Source organism: Myxocyprinus asiaticus, chromosome 28, assembly GCF_019703515.2.
Source record: "Myxocyprinus asiaticus isolate MX2 ecotype Aquarium Trade chromosome 28, UBuf_Myxa_2, whole genome shotgun sequence".
Taxonomy (NCBI): Eukaryota; Metazoa; Chordata; class Actinopteri; order Cypriniformes; family Catostomidae; genus Myxocyprinus; species Myxocyprinus asiaticus.
Window position 1 is genome coordinate 41,281,077 of NC_059371.1, and position 22,537 is coordinate 41,303,613.

General features: G+C 40.1%; 1 protein-coding gene across 2 annotated transcripts in view; it reads right to left on the reverse strand.

The window, feature by feature from the left end:
• LOC127418576 (zinc finger protein ZFP2-like) overlaps positions 1-22,537 on the reverse strand; it is a 74,117-nt gene that overhangs the window by 40,722 nt on the left and 10,858 nt on the right. The window contains exon 3 of one of the 2 annotated variants that reach the window (XM_051659197.1): positions 2,966-3,067. The exons of the other annotated variant lie outside the window; for it this stretch is intronic. Coding sequence (XP_051515157.1) covers positions 2,966-3,067 — 102 coding nt within the window. The remainder of the gene's footprint in view (positions 1-2,965; positions 3,068-22,537) is intronic. 2 annotated transcript variants of the gene reach the window in all.

A 22,537-nucleotide genomic window follows, 5' to 3' on the forward strand; every position in this document is an offset into this window, starting at 1 on the left:
TTCGCTCTTGGCGGGGCGCGTGGTGAGTTGTGCGTGGATGCCGCTGTGGATGGCGTGAAGCCTCCACACGCACTATGTCTCTGCGGTAACGTGCACAACAAGCCACGTGATAAGATGCGCAGGTTGGCGGTCTCAGACGCGGAGGCAACCAAGATTCATCCTCCACCACCCAGATTGAGGGGGTGTCACTACGCCACCACGAGGACTTAAAGCGCATTGGAAACTGGGCATTCCAAATTGGGGAGAAAAAAAAACTGAACACTAACAACCAACGCCAGGACTTGACCGGGGAATTAGACCGCCACGCGACATGCTATCGGACCACAGTGAAGCCAATGCAGGTGAGTGACCTCTCTTTGGGCGTCCCCTAGCTGGCACAATCGCACAGACACACATCCTGGGACTGACTCTCATGTTATTTTGCAAACCGTTGTGACAGATATAAACAGTGTATGAGCCCTAACTACAGTGTACCCCTAGACAAATAAGTTTACTAGTAAGGTTGTAGAATGAAACAATAATAAACTTCAAATGTCCAAAAAAGGAGGATCAAAGTGTTAATGGGTGAAAGTGTCTAAAATAAAGGTGAATCTGGCACCCTTTTGTTTTGTCAACTTGCATTGTGTGGATCTACACAGCTGAGATATTCTTTTAAAAATCTTTGCATTTTGCTGAAGAAAGTCATACACATCTGGGATGACATGTATGTATGTACATCCCGATATATTGGCATGTACATCCCTACAACGCAAACGTCCTACACATGTAATTATTTATTTATTTAAAGCCGGGAATTTTTCCTGTTTCTTGAAAGCCCGAACGAGTTATGTACAGTATATCTATATCAAACAGTATCCACCTCTAACAAACTTCATCAGCGAACAGATCAGCTGAATGTAAACAAGTTCACTGAAATGGAGGTAAGATACAAACAGACATTTTCAGACTTATTTATTGTGATCATAGAAGTGTTTGTTCAGAGTTATTTGTTTTATGTTTTTTTTTCACCCAATTTGGAATGCCCAATTCCCAATGCGCTTTTTAAGTCCTCATGGTCGTGTAGCGATTCGCCTCAATCCAGGTGGCAGAGGATGAATCCCAGTTGCCTCCGCATCTGAGACCATCAACCCGCGCATCTTATTACGTGGCTTGTTGAGCGCATTGCCACGGAGACATAGCGCGTGTGGAGGCTTCATGCCATCCACCACGGCATCCGCTCAACTCACCACGCGCCCCACCGAGAACGAACCACGTTATAGTGACCACGAGGAGGTTACCCCATGTGAATCTACCCTCCCTAGCAACCAGGCCAATTTGGTTGCTTAGGAGACCTGGCTGGAGTCACTCAGCACACCCTGGGATTCGAACTACCGAACTAGCGAACTCCAGGGGTGGTAGCCAGCATCTTTAACCACTTTTACCCATTTTATGTTAAAAAGTGCCTTTTTCTCAAGGTCACTTGAATAACAGCACGTGCTCTCTCATTCTATCGTACGTGCAGCGAGCACAGAGATTGAGGGAGACACGCAAAGCAAAGCTGGTTAAAATTAAACTGATATGGGTCAACTGGAGGACAATGAATTTAACTGACTACAGAGATCACTTCAATGTGAAACCAAGCAAATACAGGGCATTTAAGGTGATTTAGAAATCCCAGTCTGACTTTTTTAAAGTCCCTTTCGGAGTTAAGGACATTTTGTCACCCTAAACAATCAGATATTACAGCTTTTCCTACTTACATTACAACCTGTGGACAGTTTTCCCGCTTTCTTTGGTGATCGTTGTGCTGCACTGATAGACTTAACACCAGGGCAGGTGAATGCTCTGACATCGCGATCCACGTATATCTTCTCCCTCGTAATGAATATTATCCATAACAAGCTAAATAAACATTACACATGATTTTAATGAACATGATGACAGAGGGTGAAATGCAACTGTCGTATCCGCAGGTCGGAGAGGGTGAAATGGGGGCGTTTTAGCCTGTCAGTCATTGATGCTCTATGAGAGGTTGGGCATACTGAGATGGCCCGCTCGAACACTTCCGGTGGCTTCACCTCCTGCTGTCAGTTTAACGTTGCATCACCGATCCAGTTCTATTTATATATCAGTGGTCAAACCTAGCGATGACGTGGACCAATGGCAGTAAGAAGGTGTTTAGCAGCCGGTAAGAAGTTTGCCCAGGCGAGTTGTTACGAACCATCGAGTGAACTCAAAAACACCTTTGTATTGTCCAGATTTTGATCTAAATGATCAAGTGTGCAGGGGCCTTAATGCACAAAAGACAAGTGAACACTTCTAAAACATCAATAAAAACAAGGAGGAACTTTTTCATGCTGACATGACAGTTGATTGTCATCAAAATGTAAAACAACTTAAAAGGAAGAAACATACCTGAAGGAATAAAATTATCTTCATCTCGCTGTTGTTCCTCTGTTGTGGTTTCTCCTCTCATCTTCATCAGGTTTCTGCAGTCCAGCAGCTTCACTGAACACATCTTCACTGGTGTCTGCAGCATCTGCTGTTCATCATCATCTTCATCACTCTGTTGTTCCTCTGCTGTGTTTTCTTTTATCTCCTCCTGCTTCACTTCAATCTTCACTGGTGTCTGCAGCATCTGCTGTTCTCCAGCGTTACAGACAGAAGTCAGAGACTCTGTGGAGGTTTGATCACCCTGATTACTGTCACACACACTCTTCTGAGCATCAGTAGAACAGAGTAAAGTGAGCTGTGAGTCCTGTGTGTCTCTGGATCTCTGTTCAGAGAGTTTGTCCAGCAGCCGCTGTGGTGTGGACTGATCTCTGCCGCTCCACACTGAATCCTGACATTCTGTGGAGGTCCCATTAGTCACACACACTGAAGATTGACAGGAAACCTTTTCCAGCTCCTGACAAACACAACACAATCACATCTGTACCGTTCATCATCACAGAGTCACAGTCATATCACATAATTTGAAACTTACAATCTCAATTTTAACTCGCTCAAAACAGGTACAGCGTGAAACGAGTTCTCTCTCCTTCAGCTTTGCATTCAGTGACGTCACCTCTTTCTTCAGTGACGTCACCTCTTTCTTCAGCTGAGAGATTTCTGTGATGAAATCATCAATATCCAGCATGGACAGATCAGTTCCTACTGATTTACAGCAGATCACATCCACCTGCTCTCTCATGATGAACATCTGAACACAAAAACATCATCATTATAATGGACTGACATTCATCAAACTCTAAAACATTATTATAATTACACACAAGAACTGATTTGTTTAAATAACTTTGTTTCTGAGATTATATAAATATAAATATGTGCTTTGTGTTTGGTTTAATTTTCCTGATAGACGGAATATTATCAGATATTGACCTTTAACAAGCTTTATTCAAAATATAATCGCCTTAATTAAACTCATTTACAATCTGCTTCTTGATTTAACGAGCTCATATATTAGAAATTAAACATGATATTCTCAGATTTCTGCTTGTTTCTCCTGAAACTGAATATTTAGAAGAGTCTGTTACATACGGCGATAAGCTTCGTTTACGATCATTAAAACGTCAAAAGAGAGAAAAACAACATGCACAGACAAAATACACATCAAAATAAATAAAATCTCACAAATGATGTAAAATATATTAAACACATACTGAACTGAGAGCTCCAACTGCGGGATCTTCTTCCATCTTCTTGTGTTTAATGGAGGTTTGCAAAACTTATGGCGCTTTTCCGCCTCATACTGGACTGGAGTGTGAAAGTATCTGGGAAAACTTTTGGCTTTTTGTATACACATACATACACATATATATCACATATATATATATATATATACACACACACCGATCAGCCAAAACATTAAATCCACCTGCCTAATATTGTGTAGATCCCCCTCGTGCCGCCAAAACAGCACCAACCCGCATCTCAGAATAGCATTCAGAGATGATCTTCTTCTCACCACAATTGTACAGAGTGGTTATCTGAGTTACTGTAGACTTTGTCAGTTCAAACCTGTCTGATCATTCTCTGTTGACCTCTCTCATCAACAAGGTGTTTCTGTCCACAGAACTGCCGCTCACTGGATGTTTTTTGTTTTTGGCACCATTCTGAGTAAATTCTAGAGACTGTTGTGTGTGAAAATCCCAGGAGATCAGCAGTTACAGAAATACTCAAACCAGCCCATCTGGCACCAACAATCATCCAAGTGATTATCTAATCAGCCAATTGTGAGGCAGCAGTGCAGTGCATAAAATCATGCAGATAAGGGTCAGGAGCTTCAGTTAATGTTCACATCACCCATCAGAATGGGGGAAAAAAAATCTCAGTTATTTGAACCGTGGCATCATTTAAATGTTTAAAACAAACATTTAGCCCAGACATAACAGAAAAGCATTCCTACAAAAATTATTTATTAATACAAACACTTTTTCAAATGTCCATTGTTATTCTCTTAGATGATGCTGCTCTATTGGAGGAATTCCATCAGCTCTTTAATTGATGTCCTTGGACCTGAAGATGATTTTTGCTCGCTGTGAATACTTGGGCAATACTTTGTTACATGTCTATGTAGATTACCTGATTGTTTGAAACTCCTCCCACAAGAAGAGCAGTGGCAAGGTTTCTCTCCAGTATGAGTTATCTTGTGTTTTTTCAGGTATTGTGAATGAGTGATATTCTTTCCACAGTGTGAGCACTTGTATGGTTTCTCTCCAGAATGAATTATTTGGTGCTGTTTCAAGCTGCTGGCTGTAATAAAGGTCTTCCCACATTCAAAGCACATATGAGCACCGGTATGTATTTTCTGGTGTTCTTTAAAACAGGACACATGTGCAAAACTCTTTCCACAAAAAGAGCACTTGTAAGGCTTCTCATTTGTGTGAGTTTTCAGATGTTGTTTTAGGAATGAATTCAATGCAAATGTTTTATCACACTTATCGCATTTAAAAGGCCTTTCTCCAGAGTGACAGCAGAGATGATTCTTGAATTGGCATGCATATGCAAAACTTATTCCACACTGGTGGCACATGTGAGGTCTCTCTCCAGTGTTGAATGTCATGTGTATGTCAAGGTTTCCTTTAATAGTAAAATGTAACTATATCGTGATATATAACATTATCGTGATGTAACATACTCATATCATGATATAGGATTTTGGTCATATCACCCACCCCTAATGACACAGAAATCTATCCATCTATCTATCTATCTATCTATCTATCTATCTATCTATCTATATCCATCCATCCATCCATCCATCCATCAAATCATTTGATCTTATATAGGTTCGTGGGGTGAACTCGGCTGCATACATTTTCTTAATTTAAAAGTGCGCTTTCCCTTTAATCTCGCGCAGGCCCGGTTCCAGATCAAAATCACTGAGGGTGCTTCTGAAAATAGTGGGGGTGCTCTGTATAAAGTGGAGATGTATCATAATTACACATTTAAAAAAATGTTTAAATGCTACTAAAACAACTTAAATAACAGTTATGTACAAAACATTTATTGCTTCGTTTTTTTTCACAAGATCTGTCGCAGAAAATGACAGCAAAATGCAGATTAGGACATACTGATTTGCACAATCATACACGTTTATAACTTTTTATGCAGCAATTGTGTGTTCACAAAAAGTTTGCTGGGATTCAAGGAAATATGCTTGCCAATTTACAGTATTAGTCTTACATATTCAATTGAGCAGAGGTGTGCACTTGTTTTGGTACAGGGGCCTCATCAGCTGTTAAGTAGAACATGGAAGAGAGAAGATAAAAAGTTTTACATAGTTGTATCTTTTAAGCCCAGAAGTTGAAGTGCACTCATGCACTCAGTGAATGATGCACACTTTTCTGAAGTGTATACTGATGGGACCATTCTGCGATTGCTTGAAGTTTTGCTGCTACATTTCTATTACGTGTTAGTAAAACTGAATTAAGACTGTTTATTTTACCATACTTCAATGTAGTGGTAATTTAGTATTCAATTTACACACTACATCAGGAGTCTGGTTTAATAGTAAAATAAAATATTCTGAAATTATAGATTCTTAAGGCTTATTTTAATGTTGGCCGCAAAGTGGACACATTTGTTTTATTCTCAGAAGATTATCAACCTGTTTACACACTCATGGGTCATGATGTGAGTATCATCAATGGTTTATTTGGCATCCCATTCAGCACATAACTGAATAAAACAGGCTGCATGATACTGATAAATGATTGCTGCCAGAGTAACATTCACATACAGGTGTGAGGGACTTCAGCATTTCACAAATAACACAAAGATCAAACATATTCTTCTCTCACTTGGTTTTACTCGCGTGTCCCCTTTGTATGCGAATGATGCGAAGATCTATTGGGATTTTACTAAAGTTCATCACTGAAAAGGTTTGCTCGCAGACTTGGCACTAAACAGCACATGCAGCCTCACGAATGGACACGGAGTGACTGCATCACACTTTTCTTTGAGCAGAATATTGCACTGTTGAGCACTTTATGTTTTTTTTTTTTCCGAAGAGGAGAGAGAGTGCGCGCACTCGCATGCATGGTTGCCAGATTGCATAAATTAAGTATGACATGAGGCGAAATATTTCCTATTTGTGCATGTATAAATCTCTGATTGTGGTGTTGCATCTATTATCTGTCAACTCTGAGCATATTTTAAGCTTGTGGATGCGCGATAGGTCCAAAAGCCAGATAAATGAAAGATCTAATAAAAAACATTCATGATAAATTGACCCGCGGGCAGTTTTCCCTGGTCTGCAATTGAGAGTGCTCTAAGTTTCGTCTGAGATTGCTTAGCACCCTCAAGCACCCCCGTAGAACCGGGACTGCACTGACCAGACTTAGTTTCCCGATTTGTCTTTCCTGGTTGATTTTATTATCTTAGTTTTTCATCAGATGGCAAAAATCTACATCTACATTGAAAGGCGTGCAGCAGGCAGAAGATTGGTGCACAAAAGAACTTCAAAACAAGTCTTAACGGTAGTTCATGTTGGTCAAATACTTGAGAAGAAATGTAAAAAACGTAATAATCAGCAAATCACAGATATTTACTTTCGGACAGGATTAGATTTCTCAGAGGACCCTTGAGTTAGTCAAAAAAAAAAAAATACATTAGATAATTTACTCTGAAATGTTTACAGAGGTTGTGTGAGAAAATTGTCAGATTCGGATGGGAATAAAAGTCTGTGAAACTTGGATTTCCTGAACCTCCTCAGGAAAAACTTGTCCCATTCGAACAGGGCTTTACATGATGCTGCCCTTTTGGGAGAATTCTTTACGTTTATCTGAATTTCAAACTAATTACTTGATATCGTTGGACATGAGGATGTTTTTTGCTCACTGTGACTACTTGAGCAATTCTTTTTTTACATGTTTCTGTATAGTACTTGCTGCACTAAAACTTTCCACACATGAAGAGCAGTGGTATGGTTTCACTCCCGTATGAATTCTCTTGTGTGTTTTCAGGTGTACTGACTGAGTGAATGAATCTTTGATGCTTGTTTAAGTTGCTAGCTGTAGTAAAGGTTTTCCCACATTCAAAGCACATATGAACCCCCACATATGTATTGTCTGATGCTGTTTATAGGACACACGTGCAAAACTCTTTCCACAAAAAGAACACTTGCAAGGCTTCTTGAGATGGCACGTGTAAGGCCTCTGTCCAGGGTGAATTCTCATGTGTACATTAAGCTGGCTTACATATAAGAAACTATTTCCACATTGAGAGCAGGTGAAATTATTTTTGGCTGCTCTTCTTTGAGGCTTTTTTGGTGAGAAATTCTTCTTAGTGTTTGAGCCACTCAGAGATTTTTCTCCAGTTGTGTAATCATGATGTTTCTGATCCTGAAGTTTCTTCTTCACTTCATTCAGCTCTTGATGTTCCTCTTTCATTTCCATTAGCTCTACATTGAACACAAAAATCAATTATAGAGGGACAAATATAAAAAGAAATCAAATAAATTTTTTATTAGGGGTGTGAATTGCCTCCTCATTCGTTATACTGACATTGAAATGTCAAATCAATATGTATTACGATTTCTTAAATTATTGTGAATTGACATTAGCTGTGCTAAATAGTAATCTATCTATCTATCTATCTATCTATCTATCTATCTATCTATCTATCTATCTATCGTATTAGCATATTAAGCTAAACATTTCTATTTTAAAATGAATTAAATTGTTTTTTTGTTTTTTTATCAGGGAGACAATTTAAAAATCGTTTGCCTCAAGAATCACAATTTGTAAGATCTGATTTTTATCCCCATTCCTAATATTAATTTTTGTATTTTTGCAGTGCAAAATGTATATATTTATACCAGTAATTATGACTGATAGCTGCATTTCATGATGATAGTAATTTAGATTGAGTGTGAACCAATCACAGAAAGTCTGAAAGAAAGTTTGGAAGAACATGAGGGTGAGTCCATGATAGGGCAGTCAAATAATTTTTTCACTTAAAGCGTCATTGTGTCACTCAAGGCCAGCTAGAAGGCCTCGACCGAGACATCCTGAAGATCACACCCAGCAAGAACAAATAAATCAATCGGATTGGCTGATGAATCTGACAATCTGACATTAGATGCAGATTAATTTGCACTGTTGAGGGATTCTGTGGAAATTCTGAAGGCCTGACGGGGTGCAGCTCAGACTCACACGCTGGTTCGGCTTCGGGCATGTGATTTGTGAAACAGTTGTCCACTTCTTGTAAGCATCAATGAATAAATTCTGACTGGATAAACTTTTCATTTTTCTCTATTTGTTTGTAGATTAATTAAGAGTGGAAAGCGATTAAAAATACATAGGCAAAAAAGGTGACTGAGAATGAAAGGATGAAAAAGTATGTATTCATTTGTCATGTTAGGCCAGCAGAGAAAGCTTTGCTGACCCTGAGAATTCGCACTGTATATATATATATATATTCATGAAGGTTTTGGGGCAATTGATTCCAAGGCTTTGGTGCAGTAACACTGAAAGCCCTACCACCGACAATAGGCAATTTGAACTTGGGTATGACAAGCAAGTTTGCAGCACTAGATCTAAGAGTGCAGACGGGAACATAAGAATGTTTTAGTTCTCTCAGATATGAGGGTGCTAATCCATAAAAGGCCTTAAAGACTAAAACAAGAATTTTGAACTGTATGCGACAGGCAATTGTGACCCAGTGCAGTCTGTGAAGGATAGGAGTGATGGGAGTTGATTTCTTGTTATGTGTGAAAGCACGAGAAATCGTATGTGTTGTTTAATGACAATTTTTGTATACTGTATAGCCTACAATTAAATATACACTGTATTGTGACGTTATAATGCTTTTATACAATATGTTACAATTGTCACACATCTTACACGGTCATGTTATTATATATTTAAGTGTCCTCTTCATCACTGGTTGACTTTGTGATTTTGGCTCTGGTATGTGAGCAGCAGTATCACTTTATTAAGCTTTATAAATAGAAACAAAAGTTTTGCTTTTGTCGCATCCCACAGCTCAGCACACAGACGATATGTGGAGTTTTGGCAATATACTGTACTGTATGTGACAGCGAGGTCATATAATGCTATCACATGAAACAGGTAAATAGAACCAACCTCTTGGCTCAATTCAAAGGCTGTATATTTCAAAGATGTTTTTATTGTTGCTGGAAAACGAGTAGATGGTATATTTGAACATTTTGAATGTCATATTTTTTGTTATTTATGATGTATTGATTAGCAGTTCTGATCTGATGCTTGATACATATAAACACTCAATCCGAATAAACTTTATGTAGCGTTCATGTAAACAGTATGTATGGAATCATCAATCGGAATGATTTCATTCTGATTAAAACAAAAAGTGTCCATGTAAACGCAGCTAATGTCAATGGAAATGTCGTAATGGGAAGAGACCAGGGATTTTGGGCCATCTAACAAAATTTCGGTTTTGTCAGTGTTCAGTTTTAAAAACTTTGCTGCCATCCAGACTTTAAGATCTTGGAGGCAAGCAGTAATGGAAGTGGGTGCAAGAACAGATTTGGACTGGGAGGTGATGTAGATTTGTGTGTCATCAGCATAACTATGAAAACTAAGACCATGGAGACGAATGATCTGGCCTGACAGAATCATGTAGATTAGAAAAAGAAGCGGACCAAGAACCGATCCTTGATATAAGGATGTGAGTCTTGTAATTGATGTTGGTGTAGGACAGGTGTTTTCTCTTTCCCTCTTCAGTGCTGTTCAGAATATCACAGCCGTTTAGCCGTTTGACATGGTTGAATTGCTGCATTGCGCTTCAAAATAGAAAATTATCATGTAGAATTGAAATGCACCACGATATCAAGGGAAGCTCGATTTAATCGTGCATGTGATCGGCTCTGCGCTATCCTTTCATTTTGTTGACGATGTAAAATTGACCAATATTGTGAATATCGTGATGATTTTAATGTGCTTTCATTTGGCCATTACGTTTCATCAAGAGCGCATCAGTAGACAAATTTCACGATCCTTCAGGGCTGCACAATTAATCAAAATAACATCAACACGGCGAGTTGGTCGGAGGGCCTGGGTAGCTCAGTTGTAAAAGACGCTGGCTACCACCCCTGGAGTTCGCTAGTTCAAATCCCAGGGTGTGCTGAGTGACTCCTAAGGTCTCCAAAGCATCCTAAGGGAGGGTAGATTCACATGGGGTAACCTCCTCGTGGTCACTATAATGTGGTTCGTTCTCAGTGGGGCGTGTGGTGAGTTGAGCGCGGATGCCGCGGTGGATGGCGTGAAGCCTCCACATGCGCTATGTCTCCGTGGCAACGCACTCAACAAGCCATGTGATAAGATGCACGGGTTGGCGGTCTCAGACACGGAGGCAGCTGGGATTCGTCCTCCGCCATCCTTTTTGAGGCGAATCACTTGGCGACCACGAGGACTTACGTGCATTGGGAATTGGGCATTCCAAATAGGGTGAAAAAGGGGAAAAATCATAAAAAAAAACAAACAAAAAAAAAACATTGCAAGTTGGTCATATGTGATTATCAATCCACAAAAGGCTGTGATTTAAAGACAGATAAACATGGGCTGTGTGTGATTCAGAACAAACCGGTGACGCACTGATCTGTGTGCATGAACATGGCGATGCTCTCAGGTCAGTTCACGTGCATTGTGAAATCAAAGTAATGCAGGTTCAAGCATTCACGCAATTCCAAACATTAGTGACTGCAACAATATATTAAACACATCTACAAACGCGGCACCGTATAACAGAAAAGGAGGAGATTACAGCATTACAGGAAATGCAAAACATTGTAAACTGTCAAATACACATTGCCTTTTCTGTCCCCGACTCATGTTGTGAATCAGCATACACAAATTCAGGCACTGGCAAGGGTGTTCATCCACTGAACATTGGGACACTTAAGGGGAACATAGTGAGCAACAATGGTCTCTGGTTTTTATGGTGCATTGTGGGATTTTTTAGGGAGCAAACTTTTTAGTGCACTGGAATGATTTTGCGATTGAAACAACCCTAAAAATGGCCAACTCCCTGATCAGTGCCCTGACTACTGAACTAGGGAGCTGACTGAGACGCACCTTGTGTTGAAATAAAAGCTTCTTGTGAAGTTGAAGTAAATACGACAGCATTTTCAGTGTCAAAATTAAATCCCCAGGTGGAGGTGAAGTAAACAGGACAGAAATATATTACTTTTGTATAACGCAAATCTAATAATCAGAATAAAAATTATACTTCAACATTATATTATAATAATAATTAGTATTATGCAATGTTCAACTAGGGTTTCAAAAATAAGTCAGTGAAGTAGCTTTGCACACCCTGTTCATTCACAAAAATATATTAGTAAAAACATCTGAAAGTAAATAATGCTTTTTATTAAGCTACTATGTATCATTGTAGATGCAATATATATATAAAGTGCAAATCAATGAAAAGTATTACATTTCATTCTCCCTTGTGTTTATTTAATGAAAAACTAATTATTATATTTTAATGTCTTTAAAATATTGAATCTACTTTGCTACGATGGCTGTTTGGATGAAATGATGGTTCCTCTGATTACAAAAAAAAACAAAAAAACTTTTGAGCCATTTTAGAACAAATACATAATTATCGAGATATATATTGAATATTGTCAATTTGCTGAAAATTATCGAGATATAATTTTATAAGACATATCGTCCAGCCCTAGTCCCACATGAAAAGCATATTTAGTGTTTATAAAACAAGATGAATATCATAAGGTTGCTGCATCACCTGACGGAAATGTGTACGTATGTGGCTTGCATTAAAGTGTCAAAACAAACGACCATCTTAAAAAAATATATACATAGATGTTTACGCGTTGCATCAATGACATCACATCGTTGGTTATTTGATAGATGCATCAGTCCAGATCGATGGATCATACACCCCTACCTTTCATAACATAATAATAATAAAAAATAAATAAATAAATAATTAAAAAAATTAAGTCTTTAAGCAGAAACTTTAATCCAGTGTCCCTGACACTTCAGAACTGTTATGAATTTGGAAAAATGTAAATAAAAATATTAGGGATGCACCCGGCTGCTAAATCAACCAAGCTTCGTCTTAAATTTGTGATAGGCCCTGCCAACTACTGGGCAGGAAGGAAATAGAAAAGAAAAAGAATTTAAAAAATCATATTTGCACAACAGCTCAGGATGGTGATATGAATGAAGAATATGAATCGGCAAAAAACAAAATACCTCTTGTGAACGCGCACAGGAGGGCAAGTTTAAATTTATTTTTATAGTAAAAACACTTGTGTCTGTTTCTCACCCACACCCATCATATCGCTTCTGAAGACATAGATTTAGTCATTGGAGTCGTTTGGATTACTTTTACGCTGCCTTTATGTGATTTTTGGCACTTCAAAGTTCTGTCCACCATTCAGTTGTATTGTATGGACCTACAGAAATGAACTATTCTTCTGCACAAGAAAGAAAGTTCATACACATCTGGGATAGCATGAGGGTGAGTAAATGATGAGAGAATTTTCATTTCACTTATGAAACATAAAATTATGATAAACTCCTGAAGTCATGCCAGTACCACACTGGCCACGTTTACATGCATCCAAATAAACCGTTTAGAATCGACTGATAGCTTAATCCGATTGAAAAGCCTTCATGTAAACACAAAAATGATCCGATTAAGCTGGATTTGTAATTAATTTCCATCCGATTGAAGGGAGTGGTGTAGACCTAAAATAATCAGATTAAAAGAAAAATATTAGCCATGTAAACATTTGAATCCGACTACTTTCTCAATGGTATTTAAAATACCTTGTGCTCATGCGCAGAGATGTGGCGCGTATGTATATTTATAAATGATACTCTTCACGTGAACCTACAAAGCAATGACAAAACGCATTATTAAGGGTATGCAGGCTCGCACTAAATATTCTGCAGCACACATATGTTCTTTCATGACATCACATAAAGAAAAAAGAACGATGCGTCTTTCTTAACAGGGACTTTAAGCATCAGGTGCGATTACGGCGTTCTGTGTTCCATTGCGTGTACGCGAAACACTTACCTCAGCACCAGTGTTGGGTGTAATAATTGTGCAAGCGCGCGAATTCCTGTGGAGGAATGAAATCGCGTGCAGATCAAATGCGCGTTCTTTTATATCAGACGCAGAGAGTAATATCGGAAGATAGCACATATTATATAATTAACGTATGCTTTTCAAATCAATTTTTTTTATTTTAATTTTTTAATCCTTTCAGATCCCATACACTCTGATCTGTACAACATTTAATAAACCCCAACAGGTTTTTGTAAACTGGGGGATACAAATATTTAAGAGGCTGGGAGAGGAGCAATGAGTGAGTCGGTTCATTTTTTTCTGAAATATATTAAATAGGGGGTCCCTGCAAATACTGAGGACATGCAACTTTGTATATAAAGTCTGTCGTCAACGCACAACCTTTATCTAAATATAAAACGAGGCAAACACTCCTATCTTTTCAATGTTATGTTCAGGATTTCTACAAGCTATAACATTGAAAATAAAAGCAATAAAAAATAAAAAAAAAATAAAATAAAAAAAAGAAGTAAAAAAAGTCAGCTATTGGAAATGTATTTAGGCCCTAATGTGTTGAAAAATAGTAATTAAGAGGTACTTTTATATGCTTGCCCTTTTTAGGGATTTAAATTCTGTACTGCAATAATGTCATTCATTGTTGTCTATCAGCCTCTCTGCAACGTTTATGAAAAATGATTTAAAAAAAAAACTATGCAAAAAGAGGAACAAATATAAAACCTAAAAATAACCATTAGAGAACGTTTTAAGCTCTTACTACATTGTCCCATAAATCCTCCCTTCAATGTTTTGGGAAAGTTAGTTTATGGCACAATAAAACCTAAATATAACCATTGGAGAATGTTCTGCATAAGTTCTTTTTTAGTTTGTAACACAAAAACAGACCTGCAACATTCTGGAAACATTAGTAATGGTTAGAAATTCCATTCTTTTTAGAAAACATAATTAAATTTTTACATGCAATAATCATTCTATTTAATTATGAAAGTAACAAATACGTTTGGAAGTTCAGATAGGCCATTCAAAATCAACTTTGTAAAAAAAAAAAAAAAAGGTTTGAATGGACATGACGCCTCTGGCTGCAAATTTTATTGTGTTTTTAGTTAAAAAGTGTGGCCTTTGTCTGCCGAATTGTCTCGCACACAGTCGATCGCACAGACTGTCAGTGTAAACTCTTTTGACCGCGAGCGAATACAAACACATTCGGTGCATGAGCAATACGACTACTTTGTGATACTCTTAGTAAAGTTAAGGGGAGGTGCATGCACTGACTAAGTGCACAGACGAGGACTCTCCCCGCATTTCAAGAAAATCTGTGCCCCATCCGGACAGTCCATGCAGACTGTGCTGATGATTAACTTTGCATCACTTATACCGTAGGGCTGTCTCACAATTTTTCTGACGATTAATCGTGTAATCTGAAAAATTTAATAACACAGATTGCATAAAGTTGTCGAGTCACGTTTTGCTTTAATTAGCCTAAGCTTTGATGTATTTTATGATTGAATAAAAACAACAAAACAATTGTGCGAACAATATGTAAAGCCAACAGACATCCAAAGCAGATCTATAATATATAAAAAGATGTATATTCAAGCTGATAGAGATTGGCTTCTCCAGGTGTGTCCAGCTTTTTAACTGCAAGATCTACTTTTTACTTTAACTAGTTCAACATGATCTCCCATTTTAGTTTAGAACTCAAATATGGGAAAACAGGCCATGGAAATACAATATTTTATCTTTTCAGAAACAATGTCTGTGTCACGGCTCCAGTGTGTTTGTCAGTTTGTTTTGTATGTTTTGTCATTTTCTCTCCCTCATGTCTCATAGGAAACAGTATGTGTGAGCTAGGAATTAATTTAAACTGTCCTTATTCTACATCAAGTAAGGCAATTTATAATGGAATTAGTCACGTTCGACAACCATTATAAGCAAGATAAATTACAAATAACTAGATTATTTGTCTGAATAAAATTCTCCACCATTAATATCATAATACGTCTCGTTGTATCTGCTCACAATTTCTATTGTAAGGAATTAGTTTTAATAAGGGAATTATGATTAATTCACTTAGTGGAGTAATATTATTCTCATGGCTTATTGAAAATAATATCACACATATTTAGGTATAGCTTTGAAGTGAAATCTTTTAAAAACAGGGATGAGATTATTTTTTTTAAATATACCACAGTCAAATTATCTTTGAATACAAACAAACTTTTTTGCTAAACATAAAACTAATCTAATACATACAACATGAAACAGGTTGGTGAGTAGTGACAGAATGTGAAATAAATGATCAATACAGAGAAAATGAACATTATGGAGTCTGTACACAAAGCCTTAAGGACCATTCATCCTTCTTTGAGTCTAAATCGATTTGCAATCAGATTACCAAAAGTATTTAACTAATACACCAGCACTTTGAGCAAAAGTCTGGAGATGTACTTGCGTGTCCTTGCATTTCCTTGGGTTGCGTTTCCTTGTGTTGCTTGGTTCTTTGGCGTTTGAAGAAAGTTCGTTCCGTCGATGATCGCGGATAGTTATTGTGTGTATGCATGATGAGGTGGGCTTTGAAACGAGGCCTTCTGCAAGGAAGACTCGCGACTCCCTTTGGGTATGTGAACCATAGAGCAGAGAGTGAGAGGCTTCCTAGGGACTTTGGGACCCGAGGTTCCTTGGACTCTACATGGCATGGAGGAGTGAAAAGCAAGAGAGCCGACCAAGAGAAGAGAACCACAGAGCCAGTTCCAAGAGATGAGTTCTAAGAGAGTAGTTCTAAGAGGGAGTTCTTCCTTGGTAGGGATCTTTTGAACTGAAACTGGCTGCACCCCAGAGGTGTCCAGAGCCAATCAGAAGTGGCTTTTCAGAGTCACATGGTCAACTGGTCTGCCCTTTTCGAAGTTGATTTACAATCCTTTGTGTGGAGGATTCTTACAAACTTCCCGCTCATACTAGTGAATGTTTAATCATGAACTTTTATATCTTGAAAACAGTGCAAGATACATGACATTCGTTGTCATCAACATTCTCTAGTAAACAAGCAAGCATTTACGTACTAAATGTGACATACTTTCATGACTATTATACGTGTAAGTAACAAAACATGAAAATCCTAACATACTGGTTAATTCATTGGTTTTACAACATGGATAAAACATTACACGTTATGAGAAACCTGATTGTCAGGGTATAATATCAGGTTAAGCCTTGAATAGTTAACATTCTTAGTAGAATGAGATGAATAATACAAGATAAAAGATTATAATCGTCGATTTGTCAGTTATAAGTGATAACAAATCACTACAAATATTTTAAAAAGGTATATCAGGCTATAATCATTCATTTGTCAGTTATACAACTAATCACAGGTCAAAGTAATTTTCAGAAACATCTAGCAAGGCTAGGTACATTCCAGCGGGTTAACTCAGCAAAGTACAACATTCATGGATTCTTTTTAGATGCTGTTTGCAGGATGATAATCACGATGTTTCGTGATCTGATGAGTAAGTGTAGCAAATTGGTTTATATCGGAGGACAAAACAGAGTGTGTTTTGAGCCTTTCCTGGGAATTCCAGGTAGTGTGTTCTCTGTCTTTTATTGCCTGTGACCTCTGCCCTTGAAGCAGTGGGGTTTCTTCAGAAACATGAAGTTCTCAAGTCATGCGTAATCTGGACAAGACTCCTTTGTTAGTTTTATTGGCCAGATGTGAGACTTCTTGGTGCCTGGTCCTTTAATTTATGACGTTGAGGAATTCCAGGATTAAAAGGTTGAGTTTTCAAGATTCAAGTCATATTGCTGCAATTGTTTGCTTTTCTGCATCTAATATCCTACATCTCGCAGGCATGGGACGTCAGCAGGATTAAATCGCTGCCTCGAACCGGGCTTTGGAGGTGATGGCTTCGCAGCTCACCGAACTCACCTCCTTTGTTCAGCAGCTCCACCATCTCCTGATGCTGGCCCATCTCAGGAAGCTTCCTTACCAGCTCTGGCAGTTCCTCTGGCTCCTGGATACTTTGAAGCCCACATTCTCCCTCCAGCCCCGTATTCAGATGAGGCCGAATCCTGCAGTGCATTCCTTTCGCAATGTTCCCTGTTCTTCACGTTACAGCCCTCCTTTTTCGATTTGGATATGATGAAGGTGGCCTGTGTTATTACGCTCCTCGCTGGAAGAGCTGGCAAATGGGGCACTGCCATGTGGGACAACAGACATCCTTACTACGCTTCCAATCATGCCTTTACCATGGAGCTCCGCCGAGTGTTTGAACGATCGGCTCAAGGTCGGGAGGCGGCGAGGGTTTTATCTGGACTGTCTTAAGGAGATCGACGAGTATCAGATTATGCGATTAAATATTGCACACTTGCTGCTTCTTTTGAGTGGAATGACCACGCTATGTGGGATCGATCTTTGTATGGTCTTTCCGACGACATTCTGGACAAGATTTATTCTTTGGATTTGCCTCCACGCTTAGATGACTTGGTAGATTTGGCTATCCGAGTCAATCAATGCCTGACCCTACGCAGTCACCATCGCCGACGCTACTTTCCATCTACCCTGGCGGCTGATCCTCCTACCCGTTCTGCCTCTCCAGCAATCTCGGCAGTATCACGGCCCGACACAGAGCCTATGCAAGTCGATAGAACTCAAATCTCACGCAGAGAGAAACAGCGACGTCTCGTTGATGGACTGTGTCTTTACTGTGCTGCTTCTGATCATCTCTCTGCTTCCACTCTGGTAAAAGACATAGCTTGTTGGTAGGAGAGGGATTACTGGCAAGCGCAGCACCTTTGGACAAAACTCCTGGACTTCGGACACTTCTCCTGGCCCAGCTGAAGTATGTATCTGCCTGTCACATGGTTTCCGCATTGGTTGATTCCAGAGCTGAAGGGAACTTTATGGATTTCGAATTGGCTTCTAAGAGGTGACTTCCTATGGTCCAGTTGGAAAGACCCATCACCACCCACACCCTAAGTGGCATGCCACTGTCCGTTATCACTCAATCCACAAAGCCGGTCACCTTTGTCTCTGGGAATCATAAGGAGCAGTTGTCCTTCACCTTATCCAATCTCCATTGGTACCGGTAGTGTTGGGGCATCCTTGGTTGGAAACGCACAACCCACACATAGATTGGTCAACCAACACTGTTCTTGCTTGGAGTTCTTTTTTCACACTGTCTTAACTCTGCTGTTTCCCCTGTCAAGTCTTGTGTTCCATTGCAGGATGAACCGGAGGACTTATCCGGAGTACTGTTGACATACCATGACTTGAGGGCGGTGTCCAGCCGGTCCTGCGCCGTGACCCTTACTCCTCATCAGCCAATTGACTGTGTGATTGAACTGCTTCCTGGCACTTCGCCACCTCTGGGATGGCTGTATTCACTCTCGGCTCCCGAGAGGGAGGCCATGTACAGATATCAATATCAATGCCAAAATTTCACAATTTCTGCCAGGGTATGCAAACTTTTGAGCACAACTGTATATCAATGATTCTCTGGCAACTGGTCTCATTTGCCCTTCCTCTTCGCCAGCAGGGGCAGGGTTCTTCTTTGTGGAGAAGAAGGATGGCTCGCTTAGACCCTGTATAGATTATCGGGGGCTGAATGACATCATGGTGAAGAATCGCTATCCTTTACCTTTGATGTCCTCAGCCTTCGAACTCTTGCAGGGAGCGTCCGTCTTTACAAAGTTAGACTTGCACAAAGCTTATCACCTTGTCTGGATTAGGAAGGGGGATAAGTGGAAGATGGCTTTTTTTTAATTAATTTTTTTTTATCCCCTTTTCTCCCAATTTGTAATGCCCAATTCCCACTAATTAGTAGATCCTTGTTGTGGCGCAGTTACTCACCTCAATGCGGGTGGTGGAGGACAAGTCTCAGTTGCATCAGCTTCTGAGATAGTCAATCCACACATCTTACCATGCGCCCCATTGAGAGCGAGAACCACGAGGAGGTTACCCCATGTGACTCTACCCTCCCTAGCAACCGGGCCAATTTGTTTGCTTAGGAGACTTGGCTGGAGTCACTCAGCATGCCCTGGATTCGAACTTGCGACTCAAGGGTTGGTAGTCAGCGTCAATACTCGCTGAGCTACCCAGGCCCCCCGGAAGGTGGCTTTTAACACCCATAGGGGGCACTTTGAATATTCGGTTATGCCTTTCAGATTGGTCAACGTCCCCGCCGTCTCCCAGGGGCTTGTGAATGACGTGCTTAGAGACATGGTTGATCGTTTTGTGTTTGTCGACCTTGATGATATTCTGATCTTCTCCCAGAATATCCAGGACCATGTGCAGTACGTCAGGCAGGTGCTTCAGCGACTGTTAGAGAATCAGCTGTGCTTTTCATGCACAGTCGATTCCGTTCCTAGGGTTCATCGTTTCATCCAAGGGATTACGCATGGACCCGACTAAGGTTAAAGCCATCTCTGACTGGCCAACCACAGATTCTCGCAAGACAATGCAGAGGTTTCTGGGGTTCGCTAATTTTTATCAGAGGTTTATAAGGAACTACAGTCAGCACGCCGCACCTCTGACGGACTTCACCTCCACACACACTGACTTCTGTTGGTCCTTGCAAGCTGAGGCCGTGTTTTCTAAATTAAAGGAGCAGTTTTCTACCGCACCCATCTTCGTTACTCCTGATCCTGCAAAACAGTTCTTGGTGGAAGTGGATGCATCTGAGGTTGGTTTCGAAGCAGTCTTGTTGCAGTGCTCCCCCTCGGATGGAAAGATGCATCCGTGTGCTTTTTTTCACACTGCTTAACACAAGATGAACGGAATTACGATGTCAGCAACCGAGAATTATTGGCTGTCCGGTTGACCTAGGGTGAGTGGCCTTCGGGGGTACTTTCCGTGGTCTGGACAGATCATAAGAACCAAGAGTATATTCATAGCGCCAAATGCCTAAACTCTAGACAGGCTCGCTGGGCACTATTTTTCACGTGTTTCAACTTCATGCTGTCTTATCGCCCGGGCTCTAAAAACATCAAGCCTGACTCCCTATCTAGATGTTTTGAGGTCAAGACCTCCACCACCCCACCGGCTACCATTCTACCTGGGATTCGCTTGGTGGACATGGTATCCTGGGAGGTGGAGGCTAAAGTCCATGCGGCATTACGAAATACTGCAGCCCCCGCCACGTGCCCAGCGGGCCGTTTATTTGTTCCACTATCTGCCTGGACACACGTCCTACAGTGGGGTCACTCATCCAAAGTTGCTTGTCATCCAAGGGCGACTCGCACTCAGACACTCATTAAACAGCGATTCTGATGGCCATCATTAGCACAGGACGTACGTTGATTAGTAGCCGCTTACCCCAGCCGGGCTCCTCCAACCACTGCTTGTCCCTTCGAGACCCTGGTCGTACATAGCCATGGATTCTGTAACTGGTCTCCCCCCTCCCATGGCAACACAGTCTTTTTGACTGTAGTGGACCGGTTCTCCAAGGCGGCTCATTTTATTCCCCTCTCCAAATTACCTTCATCGATGGAGACAGCGGTAGCAGTCATTAACCATGTCTTCCGCATCCATGGCCTCCCGGTCGATGTGGTTTCTGACAGAGGCCGCCCCCAATGTCTGTCACGGCTCCGGTGAGTTTGTTGGTTTGTTTTGTATGTTTTGTCATTTTCTCTCCCTCATGTCTCACAGGCGTAGTCGGCATGCTTGATCAGCGATTCCATGGGAACACTGATTGTTCCCGGAGGAACGCTGATCATGCCACTGATTAGCATGCCAAACAACACCTGTTCTCCCCTAATTCACTCCCTTCTTAAGCCTGTCGTGTTCTCAGTGTCTTTGCTAGATTGTTGTTTGATGTTGAGTACTAACCTCACTCTCTCTGCCTAGTTGGTCCTGTCTTGTATATCTGTTGGTTGCCATCCAGTATTGCTGCATGTCAGCTGGCCTTCCACGGAGGATACCTCGTCTCTGCCTGCATGTCAGGAGTTAAGTTTGCTCATCTCTGCTGGGCGTTGTTCTGCATCTCACCAAGTTTCAATGGAGGATTCGATGAATCTGATCCTGACTTCCACAATGCACACACTCATCCTACAAACACTCTTCACGGATTGCCCCTTGCGCATCTACGACGCGCACACCATTGGAGATCGCTTCCTGCTGCTGCAGCCGGTGTCGGATTTTCTACATTGCTCAACCCAGTGACTGCTCATTATTACTGTTAATAAATCCTTCGAACTGTTCCTCTGCTCTTGGGTCTGTTTTTCTCACTATCGTTCGTTACAGTCTGCCCAACAACTGTTTATTGAGTATAAATTATATATGTAGTTAAACTATTTTATAGAGATATAAAAGCCTTTATATTTGTATGTTCTTTTATTAACTGTTACTTGCATGCAAAACGGAATACAATATTAACAGTATTCATGTCATTTTTTCACTCTCACGTTGAGCTGCAGCAGTTGCTGGCATTGTTGCGCGTGTGCTACATGAAGATCGCAAAGCACGTACCTTGTAAAATGCCCTTAAGCATCTGGACATTCAGTTCTTTACTGAGTAAAAACGTATTATAATTTCACATACGGAGATATCCATTATTCCCTCAGGTAACCCAAAGTTTTATATTGCGTCTGTGGGGTGCAAGACGAGAAGCTGTGGCTTTAACAGCAGAATCACTTTGAGCCTTGACTGACAGCATTCAGAGAGATCTGTAGTTTTATTCAGTAAATAAAGTTCTCTGGATTCCCACATTGAGTTTTACCTGTAATAATGGCCATAAACTATAAAATATTTATTGGACGTGGGGCATTGCAATCTATTTTTTAAACAATAATCACGAAATATAATTTACATGAGGATAAAGATCGCCTTTAATTCCAATGGTAATTAATTTACACCGAACAGAACTCAAACGATAATTTGCTGAAAATAACCTTCTTAGATCGTCTGGATTCAGTCAGATTTATTGAACAGAATGTGTTTGTGCATCTGTAATTGCATGTGTAAATTGAATCAAATCCGAAGGACATCTTTATCGTGACATTATTT